At 36.5% G+C, this 15792-nt stretch overlaps 3 protein-coding genes across 3 annotated transcripts; 1 reads left to right on the plus strand and 2 right to left on the minus strand.

Annotated features, from left to right (window-relative positions):
• The first annotated feature begins 275 nt into the window (after window positions 1–275).
• Window positions 276–7864, plus strand: LOC107425696 (leucine-rich repeat receptor protein kinase HPCA1). Its single transcript, XM_048478600.2, has 19 exons — window positions 276–802; window positions 1451–1568; window positions 1645–1716; window positions 2039–2113; window positions 2203–2274; window positions 2405–2566; window positions 2679–2753; window positions 2942–3013; window positions 3117–3188; window positions 3303–3371; window positions 3522–3596; window positions 3690–3761; window positions 3886–4017; window positions 4310–4803; window positions 4900–5061; window positions 5398–5534; window positions 5831–6050; window positions 6142–6377; window positions 7022–7864. Exons 1-19 carry the CDS (start codon window positions 724–726, stop codon window positions 7496–7498), a joined length of 2871 nt encoding a protein of 956 aa, XP_048334557.2. The 5' UTR covers window positions 276–723; the 3' UTR covers window positions 7499–7864.
• A 272-nt stretch (window positions 7865–8136) lies between these two features.
• LOC107425687 (uncharacterized) lies at window positions 8137–10499 on the minus strand. The gene is made up of 5 exons (XM_048478601.2): window positions 9757–10499; window positions 9490–9662; window positions 8851–9403; window positions 8672–8763; window positions 8137–8582 (listed from the first exon to the last, which is right to left on the minus strand). The coding sequence occupies exons 1-5, from the start codon at window positions 10081–10083 to the stop codon at window positions 8459–8461; spliced, it is 1269 nt and encodes a 422-aa protein (XP_048334558.2). The 5' UTR covers window positions 10084–10499; the 3' UTR covers window positions 8137–8458.
• Window positions 10500–11253: 754 nt separating this feature from the next.
• On the minus strand, window positions 11254–12594 carry LOC107425684 (probable methyltransferase At1g29790). Its single transcript, XM_016035698.3, has one exon. It carries the CDS (start codon window positions 12592–12594, stop codon window positions 11254–11256), a length of 1341 nt encoding a protein of 446 aa, XP_015891184.3.
• Between the last annotated feature and the right edge of the window lie 3198 nt (window positions 12595–15792).

Consider the following 15792-nt stretch of genomic DNA (forward strand, 5'->3'; position numbering starts at 1 on the left):
CAATTTTAATTTGGATAACAAGTTGTTATATTGGCGTAGACATGCACCACCCAAGCATACTATTCCCCTCAACTTTGGTCACCGTCTAGTCCTTGTTGTATGAATTGGCTTCTCAGAAAACGACTTGCGAGGGATTTTTCTTACAAGAAAAATCCAAAAAATATCCATAACATAAATGACTTTCAAGGACACAAGCGCATTTGTCCAAGAAAATAATAATAATAATAATAGAAGAAATTTGTGCCAGTAGTTCAGAGTTATTTATTCTCTGTTAATGTGTGGAATCATTCAAACATGGCAGGCTATGCAAATTATTATTTTACCTTTCTACGATATTACCACTTTCACTAATTTAAAATTAATTGTAGCTGTTTTCTTGGATTCAGTCAACGATTAGAATTAGAAGAAATGTTGCAAAAAGTAGGGATTAAAAAGGGTTTTAGTTGGGGGGTCAGTGTTCTTAGTTGTATATATGCAAATGAAAAGTCAAATTCATGTTTCTAATGATATAGATGCTTCCAAAACCGAGCAAGACTTTGTCTAGGTCATAGTTTCTGTAATATTGTGTAGAATTAATATTGTTACTTTTTTTTTTAATATTTTTTTATCCCAAGTTTTCATGACCTCTTGGTTCCAGCTGAAATCTCTCTGGAGATTTTGTTGCCCATTATTGGTAATCTGAAAAAATCAAGTGTGGAGTTTTGAACTCTGGCTGTTTGAATAATGGGTCAGAAGACTTTGGTGTTTTTGCTTCTTGTATTCATGCCAATCTTGGCTATGGCAACGACATACAATCCGGACTGTAAGTTGAATTTTAGCTCCTATTTTGTTAGTTTAACTGTTCTTCAGTTTGCTTGTTCAATTTTTGGTTGTCTCTTCTTGGTTTCAAAGACTATGTACTCAACCAACCACATCAAGTGATCTTTAGGATGACAGACAGTGGTATATATCAGTTAATTTTTTTTATGATTTTCAGATTTTTGTTTTGTAATTTTTGAGCTAAACATATAGAACATGGACAACAAAAGAAATTAGATTTGAATTTTAGAATTTCAACATAACAGGATTCCAGCAAACAAAAATTTCTATGTATCACAGAAATGCTCAGTTAGATATAACAAACCCTGAAGTTTTGTATTATCTGTGTTGAAGGTTAACCCAAAAATAAAAATGGAAAAGTAGATAAAAGAAAAAACTAGGAATTACTTCAACTTTGGGAAGAACTAAAGATATTTACTTAAAAAGACCTTTAGGTTGGGAAGAAATTAAGATATTTACCTAAAAAAACCTTTAGGCTTAAGCTAGCTATCAACCTTAAAATCACTGTTAGAAATCTTTCTTGGTTTTAATTAATTGTTTTTTAGGATGTTTCTGCTTGGGAATTCATTGTTTTGCCAGATGGAAAATTATGACAATCATCATGAAAATTTACCTTTAAATTTTGATGCAGTTCTTGGTTTAATGTCTCTCAAGGACGACTGGAAGAACACTCCTCCCAGTTGGACGGCTTTAGATCCTTGTTCTGAATGGGAAGGAATTGAGTGTACCGGTTCTCGTGTCACCTCCATGTAAGATTTCATCAAATTTTTCACTTGGTTTTCCACCGATCAAATGTTTTTGTTACATGACAGTTCATATTTGCAGAAAATTGTCAAGCATGGGTTTGGAAGGCACAATGTCTGGAGAAATTCAAACGCTATCTGAATTACAGATGTTGTAGGTCTTCTATTCCACTTTGTTCTCTTCTTATTTCTAGGATTTTGTCAATCTTGCTCCACTTCATGCATTGCTAAAACTATTAAGGTTCACTGCTCAAATGTGCTTCATGCAAACCAACACTTTTGGACTAGTATCATCAAAAGAAGTTTAAAAAAAAAAAAAAAGAGAGAGAGAGAGAGAGAGAGAGAAGAAAAAAGAAAAAAAAAAAAAAAAACTTCATTTCTTTGACGTTTAGTAACAAGATTAATGAACACCCTCACTTTTAACGTTTTCCATTTAATTCTTGTACAATTCGTCCCTGACCAGCTCATTTGTTTAGGGATTTATCTTACAACAAGGATCTCACAGGAGAACTCCCACCATCAATTGGGAATTTAAAGAAGCTTACAAACTTGTAAGGAGATTTGGTTTCCAGAACGATTGTTAATGTATTTCAACAATGTTAAAATTCTGCTCAACTTTTTTTGCCTGTTTATATCCCAGGATCTTGGTTGGTTGCAGTTTCTCTGGTACAATTCCTGACACGATAGGATCTCTAGAGCAGCTAGTCTTTCTGTAAGGATTTTGTAATTTCACTATCAAACTGGAGATTAACTTTTCTTTGTAAATTTTATCCAATCTTGGTTACTTTTTCATCTATCTAGGTTGTTTCTTTTGTCAATAATGCTTTCATTTCTTATTACAGATCTCTGAATTCTAATAAATTCAGTGGGAGGATTCCACCTTCAATTGGAAATCTGTCTAAACTTTATTGGCTAGATATGGCTGACAATAACCTTGAAGGACCAATCCCAGTCTCCAATGGGAGTACATCTGGTCTTGATATGCTGCTTCATACTAAGCACTTGTATGCCAGTTTTCTTTCTAACTTTGAGCTGTTTCACTAGTTTTCTTACAGTAAAGTTGATTTTTTTTTCCCCACTTTCTATCCATCTAAGTTTCTGTCCATTATGTTACAGCCATTTTGGAAAGAATAAACTCTCAGGCGAAATTCCAGAGAAGCTTTTCAGCTCAAGCATGAAATTGATACATGTGTAAGATTAGAAAGATGTTCTCTTTGTTTTCTTGTTGTTGTTTGTGTTTGTGTTGCATACCGAATTAATTTTGTTTAATAAGTTGACCATGGATTAGAAATTTCTTTTAGAAGACTGCAGATGTATGAATTATCAAAGAAGACAATTTCGATTTAATAGTTAATCCACTCTTTCTTTTCGGTGAGCAGACTTTTCGAGAGCAATGAACTTACTGGCAAAATCCCTTCCACCCTTGGACTTGTTCAGACTCTGGAGGTGGTGTGAGTATCAATCTACTCTGTCTAACAATTCATGGAGATAGGTTTTGCTTTTGCCCCTTCTTTTTTTGTTTTTGTGGTATCAAATTGCCTTTTTTGGCTGCAGGCGCTTTGACAGAAACAACTTAGTGGGAAAAGTTCCTTCAAACCTCAATAATCTTACAAGCGTTAATGAGCTGTAAGCCAAAAACATTTCCAAACAAAGTTTTATACTTCCATAAGGAGAATTGTTAGTCAGCATAAATGCATAAATGTTTTAACAAAAATTAAAAGATAATATTTCTGTCATTAGGTATTTGTCCAACAATAAACTGAGTGGCCCACTGCCTAGCATGACTGGCATGAACAGCCTGGCCTACCTGTAAGTAATAACAACTCTGTCAAATGCTCTGATTTTCATGAGCACTATCTGAGTGTTACATTGGCTTGATGCAAGGATCCTATGTTACTTTGATTAAATTTTGACTATGAATTTGTTAAGTGACTTCTTTGATTAATATATGATGTGCAGGGATATGAGCAATAATAGTTTTGATGTCTCGAAGATTCCTACATGGTTTTCAACCTTAACGTCTTTAACAACTTTGTATGTCTCCCTCCTCATCGCCCTGTCCCATGCCTATGAATATGAAGAGAAATGAATTCTAAACGACCTATATAATTTGATCTTGTGTCTCAGAATGATGGAGAGCACAGGACTTGGAGGAGAACTACCGGTTGACCTATTCAGCCTTCCCAGTTTGCAGACTGTGTGAGTATGAGCAAAGCTAAATGTCATTCAGCATCCTTATATTCAAGCACAAATGAATGGTATTATTATTTTCTTAGAATATATCTCAAATGCTTAAGTAATTGTTTCTGACATGCAATGACAGAGTACTAAAGAACAACCAGGTCAATGGTACATTGGATATTGGCACCACCTATAGCAACCATCTGCAGCTCATTGATTTGCAGTACAATTCGATTACCGAGTACAAGAAAGGGTTATACAATGATACATTAATGTATGGCCATACTTTCTACCAATCTTTTGAGGAATTTATTCTATATGTTGTTAAAAAGAAGCCTCTATTTATTGTTACTTGTTAGCTTATTATTGTTTTGAGTCCAAAGGGATCATTGTATAGTTCCTCATCGTTGAAACTACTGTCTACTACAGATGAAGGAAATGTTTAAATCTACTGCCTACTACTTTACTACTACTATAAGCTTGATATTCTACCTAGGCCTGTTTCCTATTAGTATAAGCTTTTTTGGGACTAGTGGTAACTTAATATTAATTTATTTTTTGTGCAGACTTGCAAATAACCCAGTATGTCTAGAAACAGACACAGGAACGGAGAGTTACTGCAAGGTTTCGACAGATTCACAATCTGATGGTACTAGCACATACACCACACTTCCCAATAACTGCGTGCCCAGTACATGCAGTCCAAATCAGATTTCGAGCCCCAACTGTAGATGTGCGTATCCATACACAGGAATTCTAGAATTCAGAGCTCCTTCCTTCTCAGACTTGGGAAACAAAAGTATCTACAAGGAGCTTGAGAACAAGCTCTTAACTTCTTTTCAGTCACATCAACTGTTGGTGGATTCAGTGGCTCTGAGTAATCCCAAGAAGGGTTCAATTTACCTTGATTTAAACCTAGAAGTATTCCCATATAGCCGGAACCGTTTCAATCGAACAGAAATTTCTGAAATTGGTTTTCTGCTCAGCAACCAAACTTTCAAGCCTCCCAAATCTTTTGGACCTTTTGTTTTCCATGGTGATGAGTATGAAAACTATCAAGGTGATGATTCTTTACACAAAAGCAATAAGACCTTTTTCATTGCATGCTTAATCTCGTGTCCTTGACAGATCTCTCTCTTTGTCTATCTTCTTACAGTAATTTCTACAGAACCAAAGAAATCTAAGTCAAGTATTGGCATCATCATTGGAGCAGCAGCTGGTGGTTCTGTCCTTGTATTGTTGTTACTTCTTGCCGGGGTGTATGCTTTCCGCCAAAAGAGGAGAGCTGAAAGATCCTCTGAAATCAGCAATCCCTTTGGTAAGACAGCATGCATAATTTGGTATACCATTTAGATAATCTTCTTGTTGCTGAATCTATACATAGGAATATCATGTTATTATATTTAATGAAAGTTCCAAGTAATCTTGGGATTTGATATTTATTTGGATTTGATTTAGTATCCCTTTTCTGAGTGGTTGTTTTATTATAAAAAGGACTCTCTAGAACCCTAATAAGCAGACTTTGATTGATCATGAAATGATAAAAAGTCTGTTCTGATTTGATGTTTTTTTATTTTCAATCTTTCCTTTCTGTTTATGTTTGGTACCTGCATCACGTACGTTTATTGACCAATTTTATATCATATGAACTTAGTGCACTGGGACTCGAACAAAATCAGTGGAGACGCTCCTCAGTTAAAAGGGGCAAGATGGTTCTCTTACGAAGAACTTGCGAGATACACCAATAACTTTTCAGCAGCAAATGAGATTGGATCTGGAGGTTATGGGAAGGTTAGTTTCAAAGTTCTCTTTTTTTACATTCCAGCACTTTTTCTACCTTCCTCGTTTGTCTTGCTTTTACTCCATTTCATTGTTTCTCAATTTTCTATTTAAATTTTGTGCAAGATCAGTTGTCATTTTTAATAGCTTCTCAAATTTCTGAAAATGTTTACTAAATTATGCCTGGCAATTGACAACTATTAGTTCTGCGCATACAAGATCATATGTTAGATTCAACCATGTTCTACTTCCATGTTACTTTTTCTTCATTTCATGTTAAGCATGTTCTATGTCGAAATCTTCTACAGGTTTATCGTGGAAATCTTCCTACTGGGGAACTGATTGCCATTAAAAAAGCTGAAAAAGAATCAAAGCAGGGTGGACTTGAGTTCAAAACCGAGATTGAACTCCTTTCAAGGGTCCATCACAAGAATCTTGTCAGCCTTGTGGGATTTTGTTTCGAGAGAGGTGAACAACTGCTGATATATGAGTATGTACCAAATGGTACTCTGAAGGATAGCTTGTCAGGTATATCATGGTTGCCTCGCATAAGCTTAAAAAAGTTGCTTGTTTGATATCATTTACATGTCAATGTTTTTATATCAATGTTTCTATACAGGTAAGTCAGGAATCAGGTTGGATTGGATGAGAAGACTTAAAGTATCTCTTGGTACAGCAAAAGGCCTTGCCTATCTTCATGAACTTGCCAACCCTCCGATAATACACAGAGACATAAAGTCAACCAATGTACTTTTGGATGATCATCTAAATGCAAAAGTTGCTGATTTTGGTCTCTCCAAGCTAATAGGTGAAGATGACAAGGATCACATCACCACTCAAGTTAAAGGGACAATGGTAAGTATCCTTTAACTCTGTAATCCAGAATAATAGATGCATTTTCATAAATGAAAAACTTGGATGTTGTGAAAAACTTGGATATCTTGGTTATGAAAACACCAGATTTAGGACCTTTGTGGAAATCATTTGCAGACAGATTCACCAATCTGTTTGAACATAAATCAATTTTACTACTTCCAAATAACCGAAATGCAGTGCTTTTCTTAATCTCAACTCATTCTTAGAAGTGTTGGTGCAAAAATTCTAATTATTCCCATCATGCCACTCTACAGTGACACCCAAAAAAAAAAAAAAACAAAAAAAACAAAAAGTATCAAATATGGAAGTGGGAAATCATATGTGGCACAATATTAGCTTCCTTAGCAACTGCAAGACAAACAGTTATGGAAAGAACTTGAAAATAGTTTTCAGAAACCATTATGTGGTTGCACCTCGTTTTGCATTTCAGGGATCCTGTTGGTGACTGGTTTCACTATGTAGCATGTAAATTATCTTAGACAAACAATAGCATGATTTAGCGACCTGAAACAGAATATAAATTTTAAATTAATGCATTATATCTAGTCATGCAATTAAGGATATTGAAATGTACAGTATATTATGAGATGTTGCTGAGAATGGGTTTTTCTTCAATGGTGCAGGGTTACTTGGATCCTGAATATTACATGTCCCAGCAATTGACTGAGAAAAGTGATGTTTATAGTTTTGGAGTGTTAATGCTTGAGCTGATTACTGCAAGAAGACCCATAGAGAAAGGAAAATATATAGTTAGAGAGGTACAGAAAACACTAGTTAAGAATCAAGATTTATACAACCTCCAGGGACTTCTTGACCCATCCATCGGTTTGGCAACAAAGCTGAGAGGTTTTGAAAAGTATGTGGATCTGGCATTGAGGTGTGTTGAAGAAGCCGGATCCGATAGGCCTACAATGAGTGAGGTTGTGAAAGAGATTGAGAACATCATGGAGCTTGCTGGTCTGAACCCTAATGCTGAGTCAGCATCCACTTCTGCAAGCTATGAGGACGTTAGCAAGCCAACATCCTACCCCTATCCTCCCAACAAGGAAACATTCGATTACAGTGGAGCTTTTCCACCTTCAAAGATTGAGCCTCAGTGAGCATTGTTTTGCACTTGGAATATTCAGCTTGGTAGTGGATGGCTTATTCGTTGACTACAGCTATTTTCGATAGAATGTTCAAATTTGTGACCATTAAGACAAATCGTCATTTTGAAATGTAAAAAGAAAATTAGAGTAATAGTACATAGTAAAACATTATTAAAAAGTTTGTTATTTTGTGAAGTGAGAAGAACCAAACAGTAAAAAAAAAAAAAAAAAAATCATGGCAGTTTTCATGTTCAAGAACTTGTATAGGATTTGTATACTCTTAATTGCTGAATTTTTATTTTTATTTTTGGTCTAATTATCCTACTTATTCTTTTGGTTGATATAATGCAAATAAGAGAAAGCTACTTACTATCTTTAGCCACATCCAATTATGTATCCTTTATCTCTATTCTCGATCTCTGTTTCAAAGATTTAAAATATAAAAATGAAAAAAGGAGTCCTAGAGTTTGGAAAGTGTTATCTACGGTTTACATTTGTTTTGCTAAAATGTGTTAATTTTTTACGCTTGGTGTGCTGGGTGGGACAGCCTGTTGAGGACCTTTCTTTGCATTATTTATAATGTTTTCGCTCATTAACAAATATATTTTTTGTTTCATGTACCAAACAAAAGGAGAACGGAGAGACAGTGATGCTCTTCTAATCTCATAGGGTGCATACAAATTTTACAATTACAATAATTTAAACTGGTTCAATATCAAAATACGTTGTTCAGAAAGATCTAACAAAAGTAATCCTGTTTATACAATTTGAGGCATGGAATTGTCAGCAATCCTATAAAGCACATGACATCAAGTGAAGCACTGTACAGAAAATAATTAGCAATGTTTGGTTTGATTATTCCATTCAGATTCATGCTATGTTTCCTTGCATCAGTCTGTCTTCTTCCTTTTAGTTTTTCTCCTCATGTTTGGTTTGATTATTCCATTCAGATTCATGCTATGTTTCCTTGCATCAGTCTGTCTTCTTCCTTTTAGTTTTTCTCCTCATGTTACTAGCAGTTATAAGCTTATAATCAGAGCAAGGCATTTCACTAAGCTTCCCAAACCACTTTCCATAGAAATCCCACACTTCTGACCTGATCAGGAAATGACCAAGCATGACTAATAATTTAGCAATGATGACATCTGAAAGAGTCTGAAAGTTCTAATAGGAGAACGTACATACCAATATGCCAAGAATTGATAAGGTTCGTACTTTGCGTAGATTTTTTGAACATCTTGTCCAACTGATTTAATCGTAAACTTTCCAGCATGGACCTGCATAAACAAAACCAGCTACAACAAAATGAATCAAGAACATTTTTTTAGCCTGCAGACAAGATCTTATTCCATGCAAAGCAGAACCTGTTTCAAATGCCTGATGGTTTCAGAGTCCACTGGAATGACATGGTAAAATCCCATACACATGAGCACATTGGCGCATGTAAATGGACCAAACCCATGAATTTGTTTCAGCTGATCAGCCAACTTATCATAGTTGGATAAGCTTCTTTCCATGCTAGTTTCCTCAAGTTGTCCTAGCTGAATTCTACCCTTCACAATATCTTGAGCAAGCTTCAGTATTCGGCTTGCTCTATACCCGAGTTTACATCGCTTGGCCAAGAAATTCTCATCAAGGTTTGCAAGTTCTGATGGGCTGGGGAAATTTCCAATCCTATCAGAAAGCAAATGAGAATCCGATTTACATACTACTTCTTCTTCAAATGACCCATTGATCTCTGAAGCAAACTGGGCAGTTAAACATGCAGAAACCTCGGATTGTTCAAGATTCTTCTTGGACTCTTTCTTTGCTGGTGTTGTGGGAATGAAATCTGCAGTCATGGCAGAAAGAGACTGCGGTTGCAGTTCTATCTGAAAGTCGCAAAGTGCTTGAGCCATCGAGAGAGTCCTGGGCCACCTATCAAAGCTCAAAAGAAAGAAAGGTAAGAGCAATGGTGGATGCGACATTTTGTCAAACAGATAGTGGGCAACAAAGAGTCATACTGGCAGTTGCAGAGCAGAATGCACTTCACCATGTCCTCAAACAAAGAAGGTGACCTGAACACCTTACCACAAACGAAACTGCTGGAAGACTCTGTTGGGTCGTAAACCTTGCGGAACTCTGAAGAAACCCTCTCGTCCGATTCTGACAACCGCAACATTCTCGAAACCTGAGTCTGTAAAAGAGAGAGTATAAGACATGGAATCCAAAAATTGAAGACAAACCCAGTTGAATTATCGTTGAACATAAAAATGGGAAAGTAGCAATACCAGCAAAGCTTGCTCATTTTCAGACGAAAGAGAGGCAATGCCAATGGCGGTGTGGTAGACAAGGAGGTGAAGGCAGTGGGGACTATGAGAGGGATGGGAGATGCGGACCATCACCGATGGGGAAGAAGAACAATGGAGGAGAGTGAGACGCAGAGGGCGTAGGAGGGTCTTGGAAATTGGGTCCCAATGGTTGGGTGCCATCATGAAGAATCCATGGCTGCAAACTGTCTTCTCCAGATTGAAAGTCTTGGATGCCTTCCCAAGTGGTAGCTCTAATAACAAGCTGTGCCTATCACTCCCATTTTCAACTTCTTCGCCTTTCGCCATTTCAGCAGCTTCTCTCACAGACCTTCTATTTCCGTTGGTAGCCAAACCGAGGTCTTGTCTGTCAAACCTGAATTGGTAAATTTCATTTTACTAAAACTTTTTGTTAAAATTCGTTGAATTTTGTATCTTAAAGAAATTTGAGTGTCCTCATGCCATAACATCAACAAACATCTTAAACCATGAGTAAAAATGTGAATCTTAGTATTTTGTTTGTGTAGGCATAACAAAATGCACAATTTATATTTCTGTAATAAGGGTTTTTCATTCATCAAGATAGAGAAGCAATTAAGGCTTCTTTTTTGGTGTTTGTAAATAATTATTCAGAAGCTACCAAATCATATATCTGGCGGAGCAAACCAGAGGTTAGACGATGGATTTTTTTAGGAGGGTATTCGTTGATATTTCTGCTATGAAGCATAATGGGGTCATGTTTTCTACTTACGCCTGTGCATAAATAAAATCAATCCCACATTTTTAAAATCACAAGCCAAATTTCAAAGGTGTATTAAAATGTATTTTCAAAATGTTAATGAATACCAAGTCTTTGTTGTCATAATTGGTTTTACAGTAATTATCGGCATATTAATAAAATATATAATCTTTTCTTACAGTGACAATATTATGAGACATTTCCATAAAATTTTATCAAACCATCAGCTTTAGGCTTCTATAAAGTAAAGTGAAAATTGTCAATATTTTAAACTATGCTGGAGGTAACAATATAAAGAAAAAATAATAGGCTCTATGCTAACCCTGGTCCCTAGATTTGGAAATATTTCTGTCGTATTTCTTTATTCTTCCTTTATTAGTTTTGTTTTGGTCATATTGTTCATTAATTCGAATGTCCCTTTTTACCTTCCTCCATGTTAGAAGCTATAGTAATAATTAAAATTTTTGACAATACCACATACAAAAACAAACGGATGAGATCTCTATTTGATATGATCAGTATCATACAACATTTAGGTATATATTCATCATGAATCCATTGTATGAAGTATGTATATTCAAAAATAACGTGTCAAGCAATGGTTGGTCAAATTTTTCAATAATGACTAATCACAATTTGCCACATCATTTTTATAAATATAATTTTGTTATCCTATGAATCAGTGGTATACTCCCACCAGCACTCAATAATTTGAACGTGTGCGCGTAGCATGGCGTTGATTAGGTCATTGGTTTCTCAAGAAGGGCTGAAAAATACCACTCATTTTTATCAACTCCACGATCAAGCTTCATTCCAGCATTCCATCTAAGCTTCTTGAATCCAATCCGATCGAGCATCGGAATGTAAGTTCCGTTGAGCTGCGAACCCATACAGAAGAAATGGTCAAGCCAAAAAAGTCCTCCTGGCCTCAAAACCCTATAAACATCATACAGTGTAAACTCAAGCATTGTGTCTGGAATCCAGTTGCTAAGAACATGCATTGAATGAACAATATCAAGTGTGTTCTGGAAGAACGGAAGTCTCTGGGAAACGCTAACGTGGATCGGAATCAACCCTCTCGAAGCGATGAAGCTGTTGAAAGGACCGTCCAGATTCATGGTGCTCGTGATGATCGTCACATTCCTTTCCCTCATCCTCGCAGCAAAAGTCCCACTTCCTCCTCCAATGTCGAGTCCAATTCGGATCGTCCCGCGAGGCTTTGTTTCGAGAACTTGGTCGATGGAGTAATCCAGACCACCATTGTCTACGAGCCACCGGCTCTTCTCCCTTCCCTTTAAATCGAAGCAATCCTTGCAGTCGTAGAACCCCGGAACCTTTTTCCGATCGATAAGACACTTGTAGCTCTTGCAGGGATAAGGATCCCAAATGATGCTCGAATCCGGTGGGACTGTCCAAAGACTCTCGGGAAACGGCGTCGGCTCCTTGTAACCCACTGGAGATTTCGGATGACATCTCCGGCGAGGGAGTGGTTCACACCCTTTAAGCATAAGCCTTTGTGCGAAAACATCATCTACCGGGCATTCCCCGCCAATGTCGTATTTCATGTACTGAGTCAACTCCTCTTGGAACCTCAGGCATCCTGCTCCGACCGACGGATAGATCTCGTCGGACCCGGTACGCGGCGAGTGTCCCAGTGGGAGTTTGTGAGACCCAATTGCTTGAATGAGCTCGTCATTGTCAATCTTCATGAAATCACTGAGTAGTTGATCATGAGTATCATCTTTTTGTTCTTGTTGGCGAGCGAGCTCGATAAGGAGTGCTTGAACTAGAAGATTAGTGGAATTGAGCCTTGCGTGGAGCTCGGCGATTAAGGAATGGCTGGCGGCGAGTTGAGTTACGGTGGAATTAAGTTGGTCGGAGAGGGAGGTTGAGTCCCATAGAGGAAGAGGGAGGTGGTGGGTGTATGCAGACAAGTATTTGAGGTTGAAAGATGCGCCAGAGAAGATGTAGATGGTTAGAAGGTTGGTGAGAATGACAAGAAGAATCATCTTGAGCTGGCATTTTCTACTACTACTACCTTGCCTCTGGTTTTTAGGATGGTCTTCGGCTGCGCTTCCCATCTCTTTTTCTCTCTAATTCAGTGGATGAAGAAGATGATGAATAATGTAATCCTGTATATATATATATATATATATAATGAATGGATCATATATACGATAAAAGGCTATAATGCATGCTAATGAAGAGAGAGGCAGTCACGTTGTGGGGGCGTTTTGGGCGCTAAGGAAGAGTAATTTGTATGCAAAAAACACGCCACCAAATGAGGCTTTCTCAAATGAGTTTACTTCCCTAATTAATTTCCTTCCATAGTAGCTTAGCTAGTGTTCAACTGTAGGTGTATACAATGGAGATTTAATTAAGTTATCAAGAAAGGTGATCTGCACACATGCTCAGATCTCAATTGGCTCACTCTTTGGATCTATTCATCCCTAGATTATTAACTTAATTTCGCCACATCTAACTCAAACACACACACACACACATATGTATATAGTCATGATATGGATACGGTCCACCTGCAAGCGCATGTTAAACAAATAAAATAAATTAAGTAAAAAATATTTATTTTTAAATATTATAAGATTTTATTTCTGATTTGATTGGATAGGGATGTCAGCATAAAAATGGAGAAAAAAAAAAAAACTTAGATAAAATAAAATAACTTTTTTTTAAAGCCACTGATTGAACAAAAATGTGAACAGAAAAATAGTGACATAATATCTTCATCCGTACCGTGTATCTATATTATTGTAGAGGTGCAACCTCTTGAAGATGGCTTTGCCATTTAAGCAGTTTGAAGCATTGACCCTCTTAATTAGTTGTATATATGATTAAATTAATATTATCAGATCAAGTTGTTAAATTTTGCAAATTAAGTCGATATTTAATTATAAGTGGGGTGTGAGATTATATTGCAGCGTGTTCTGTGCTTCTTTTAATTGGTTCTTTTAAATTCCAAAGCAGACATTGGGATGTGGGATGCATGTTTTACAAGTCGGGTTAATAAAAAAAGATAATTGAAATTGGAAGAAGCCAGAGATCCGTGCATGTTTCTTTATTCTTTTATAATTAATAATCATGTGGAACTTGACCTCGTGCACGAACAACTTTATGGTCAAACGTGACCCAAAAAAGAAAGAAAGAAAAAAAAAAAAAAAAAAAAAAAAAAAAAAACAACTCGGTTTAACTTATAAATTAACTGTAACCTACGGGTTTAAAAACAGGAGTTCAAAAATTATTATCTACCTCTTCTTCTGCAATTACTGTTATTTATTTTTTAAACAATGAGTTTTCCACAAACTATCCATCAAAAAAAAAAAAATTATTGATTATATTGATTATCATTCACATGTTAAAAGTGTAAATTTACATTATCTACCTCTTATTCGGCAATTACTATTATTTATTATTTTAAACAATGACTTTTCCACTAAAACTATCCATTAATAATAATAATAATAAAAATGCATGGATATATTTATTATCATTCACATGTAAATGTGTAAATTTACGTTTTCTTTAAACCAAATAAGATAGCCTAAAAGGAAGAAAAAAAAATAAAAAAAAAAATAAGAAAGGTTAGGATATCTCAACTAAGTAGACAACCCCAAAGCATTCCACCAAACCAAGTATAATGTATTAAAAAGAAGTAAAAAGTGTAGTAAAAAACAAGCATCCAAAGAGAAAGCCTAAAAAGAACATTGGCGTCATTAAAACCTCATAGAGTAAAAATCCCAAAGAAAAAACCTCTATGAGGGAAAAAAAGTATAGAAAATACAACAAACCCCATCCTTATAAAAAAAAAAATTTAAAAGGTGGGTTTTTTTCAATCCTATCCGTTTAAATGAATTTCTTCCCCAAAATTCAGACATAGGTTGATGGAGGTGCAGCAACATAGCTCGGCAGCAACACGATAACTTGGTAGCAACATAGCAAGTTCGACAGTAGCAACAACAAATTCGGTAGCACCAGCAACACCAAGCTCGGCAGCACCAACAACAATATAGCTCGGTAGCAGTAGCTTGGCAGCAACATAGCAAGCTCGACAGCAACACCAACAAGCTCGGCAGCACCAGCAACAGCACCAATAGCAATACAGCAGCACCAACAACAGTACCAGCAGCAATACAGCAGCACCAACAGCAACAATGCGGCATTAGCAGCAACACAACAGAAACAGCAAGCTCAAAACAGCAGTAGCTTCATCATGAACAATAACAGATGCTAAAACAGGGGAGAACACAGTGCTACAGTACCATACAAATGAAACCCAATTTAAATCGTGTGGCCATTAGCTTGCATGTGCCAAGGTTCACGTGACCCAAATAAAAAACACACCATTTTGATCTTTCTAGAATAATTATTTAAAATGAACCGTTTTCATTTTAGGTTTATATATGTAATAGTTTGCCATCTTTCGGGGAGACAATTTTATCTTCTTCAACATATGAAATAGCTTGGTGACCAAGCTGAGTTTCCAACAACTTCCTTTGCTGGTTGTTTGTGACTGGTAAATTCATTTTACTTGTTTAATTGAAAACTCCTATACAAAGTGGTACCAGAGCTAGGAGATCCCCGGGAATCCTATTATGGCCAATTTCGATGAAGGGAGCAGCCGTATCAATGGAGAAGACCAGGGTACGAAGGCCATTTTGGCAGCTATCCGAGGTGTGGAGCAGCAGATTCAGAATCTTGTCTTAGTCATCCAACAATCCTTGCTTCAACAAACCTCACCACCAACTTTAACACCACTTCATATCCTGCCCATACCAACTCCAAAAAACCACACGAACAGAACACCAAAGCTGCAGGGAAAGCACCATTATTCTAACCCAATTACAACCAACTTCCAAGACCATCCAATCACCCCACAAATTCCAATCGTTATGCATGGCCATACCCAATCAAATGTTTTAAATGCAATCAATTGGGACATAGGTCCAATGAGTTTCCTCAACGGAAATTGATGCATATGCATGAGGAATTGGAAGAAATTGGTGACGAAGGGGGTCAAATGGGTGCTGAATTTGTAGAAGCAATTGATGAGGTTAGTGGGGATGACATTGGGAAAGAGCTTATGATATGCATATTACAGAAAATGTTCTATTTAGCCAAGAAGCTCACATCTACCCAATGGCATGAAATCTTTAAAATCAAGTGCACCATCAATGGCAAAGCATGTGAAGTAATCATTGATGGAGGCAGCACCGAGAATGTTATTTGAAAAACATTAGATAATGCTTTACAATTACCCATTA

This window comes from Ziziphus jujuba, chromosome 7, assembly GCF_031755915.1.
Source record: "Ziziphus jujuba cultivar Dongzao chromosome 7, ASM3175591v1".
In the NCBI taxonomy this organism is placed as follows: Eukaryota; Viridiplantae; Streptophyta; class Magnoliopsida; order Rosales; family Rhamnaceae; genus Ziziphus; species Ziziphus jujuba.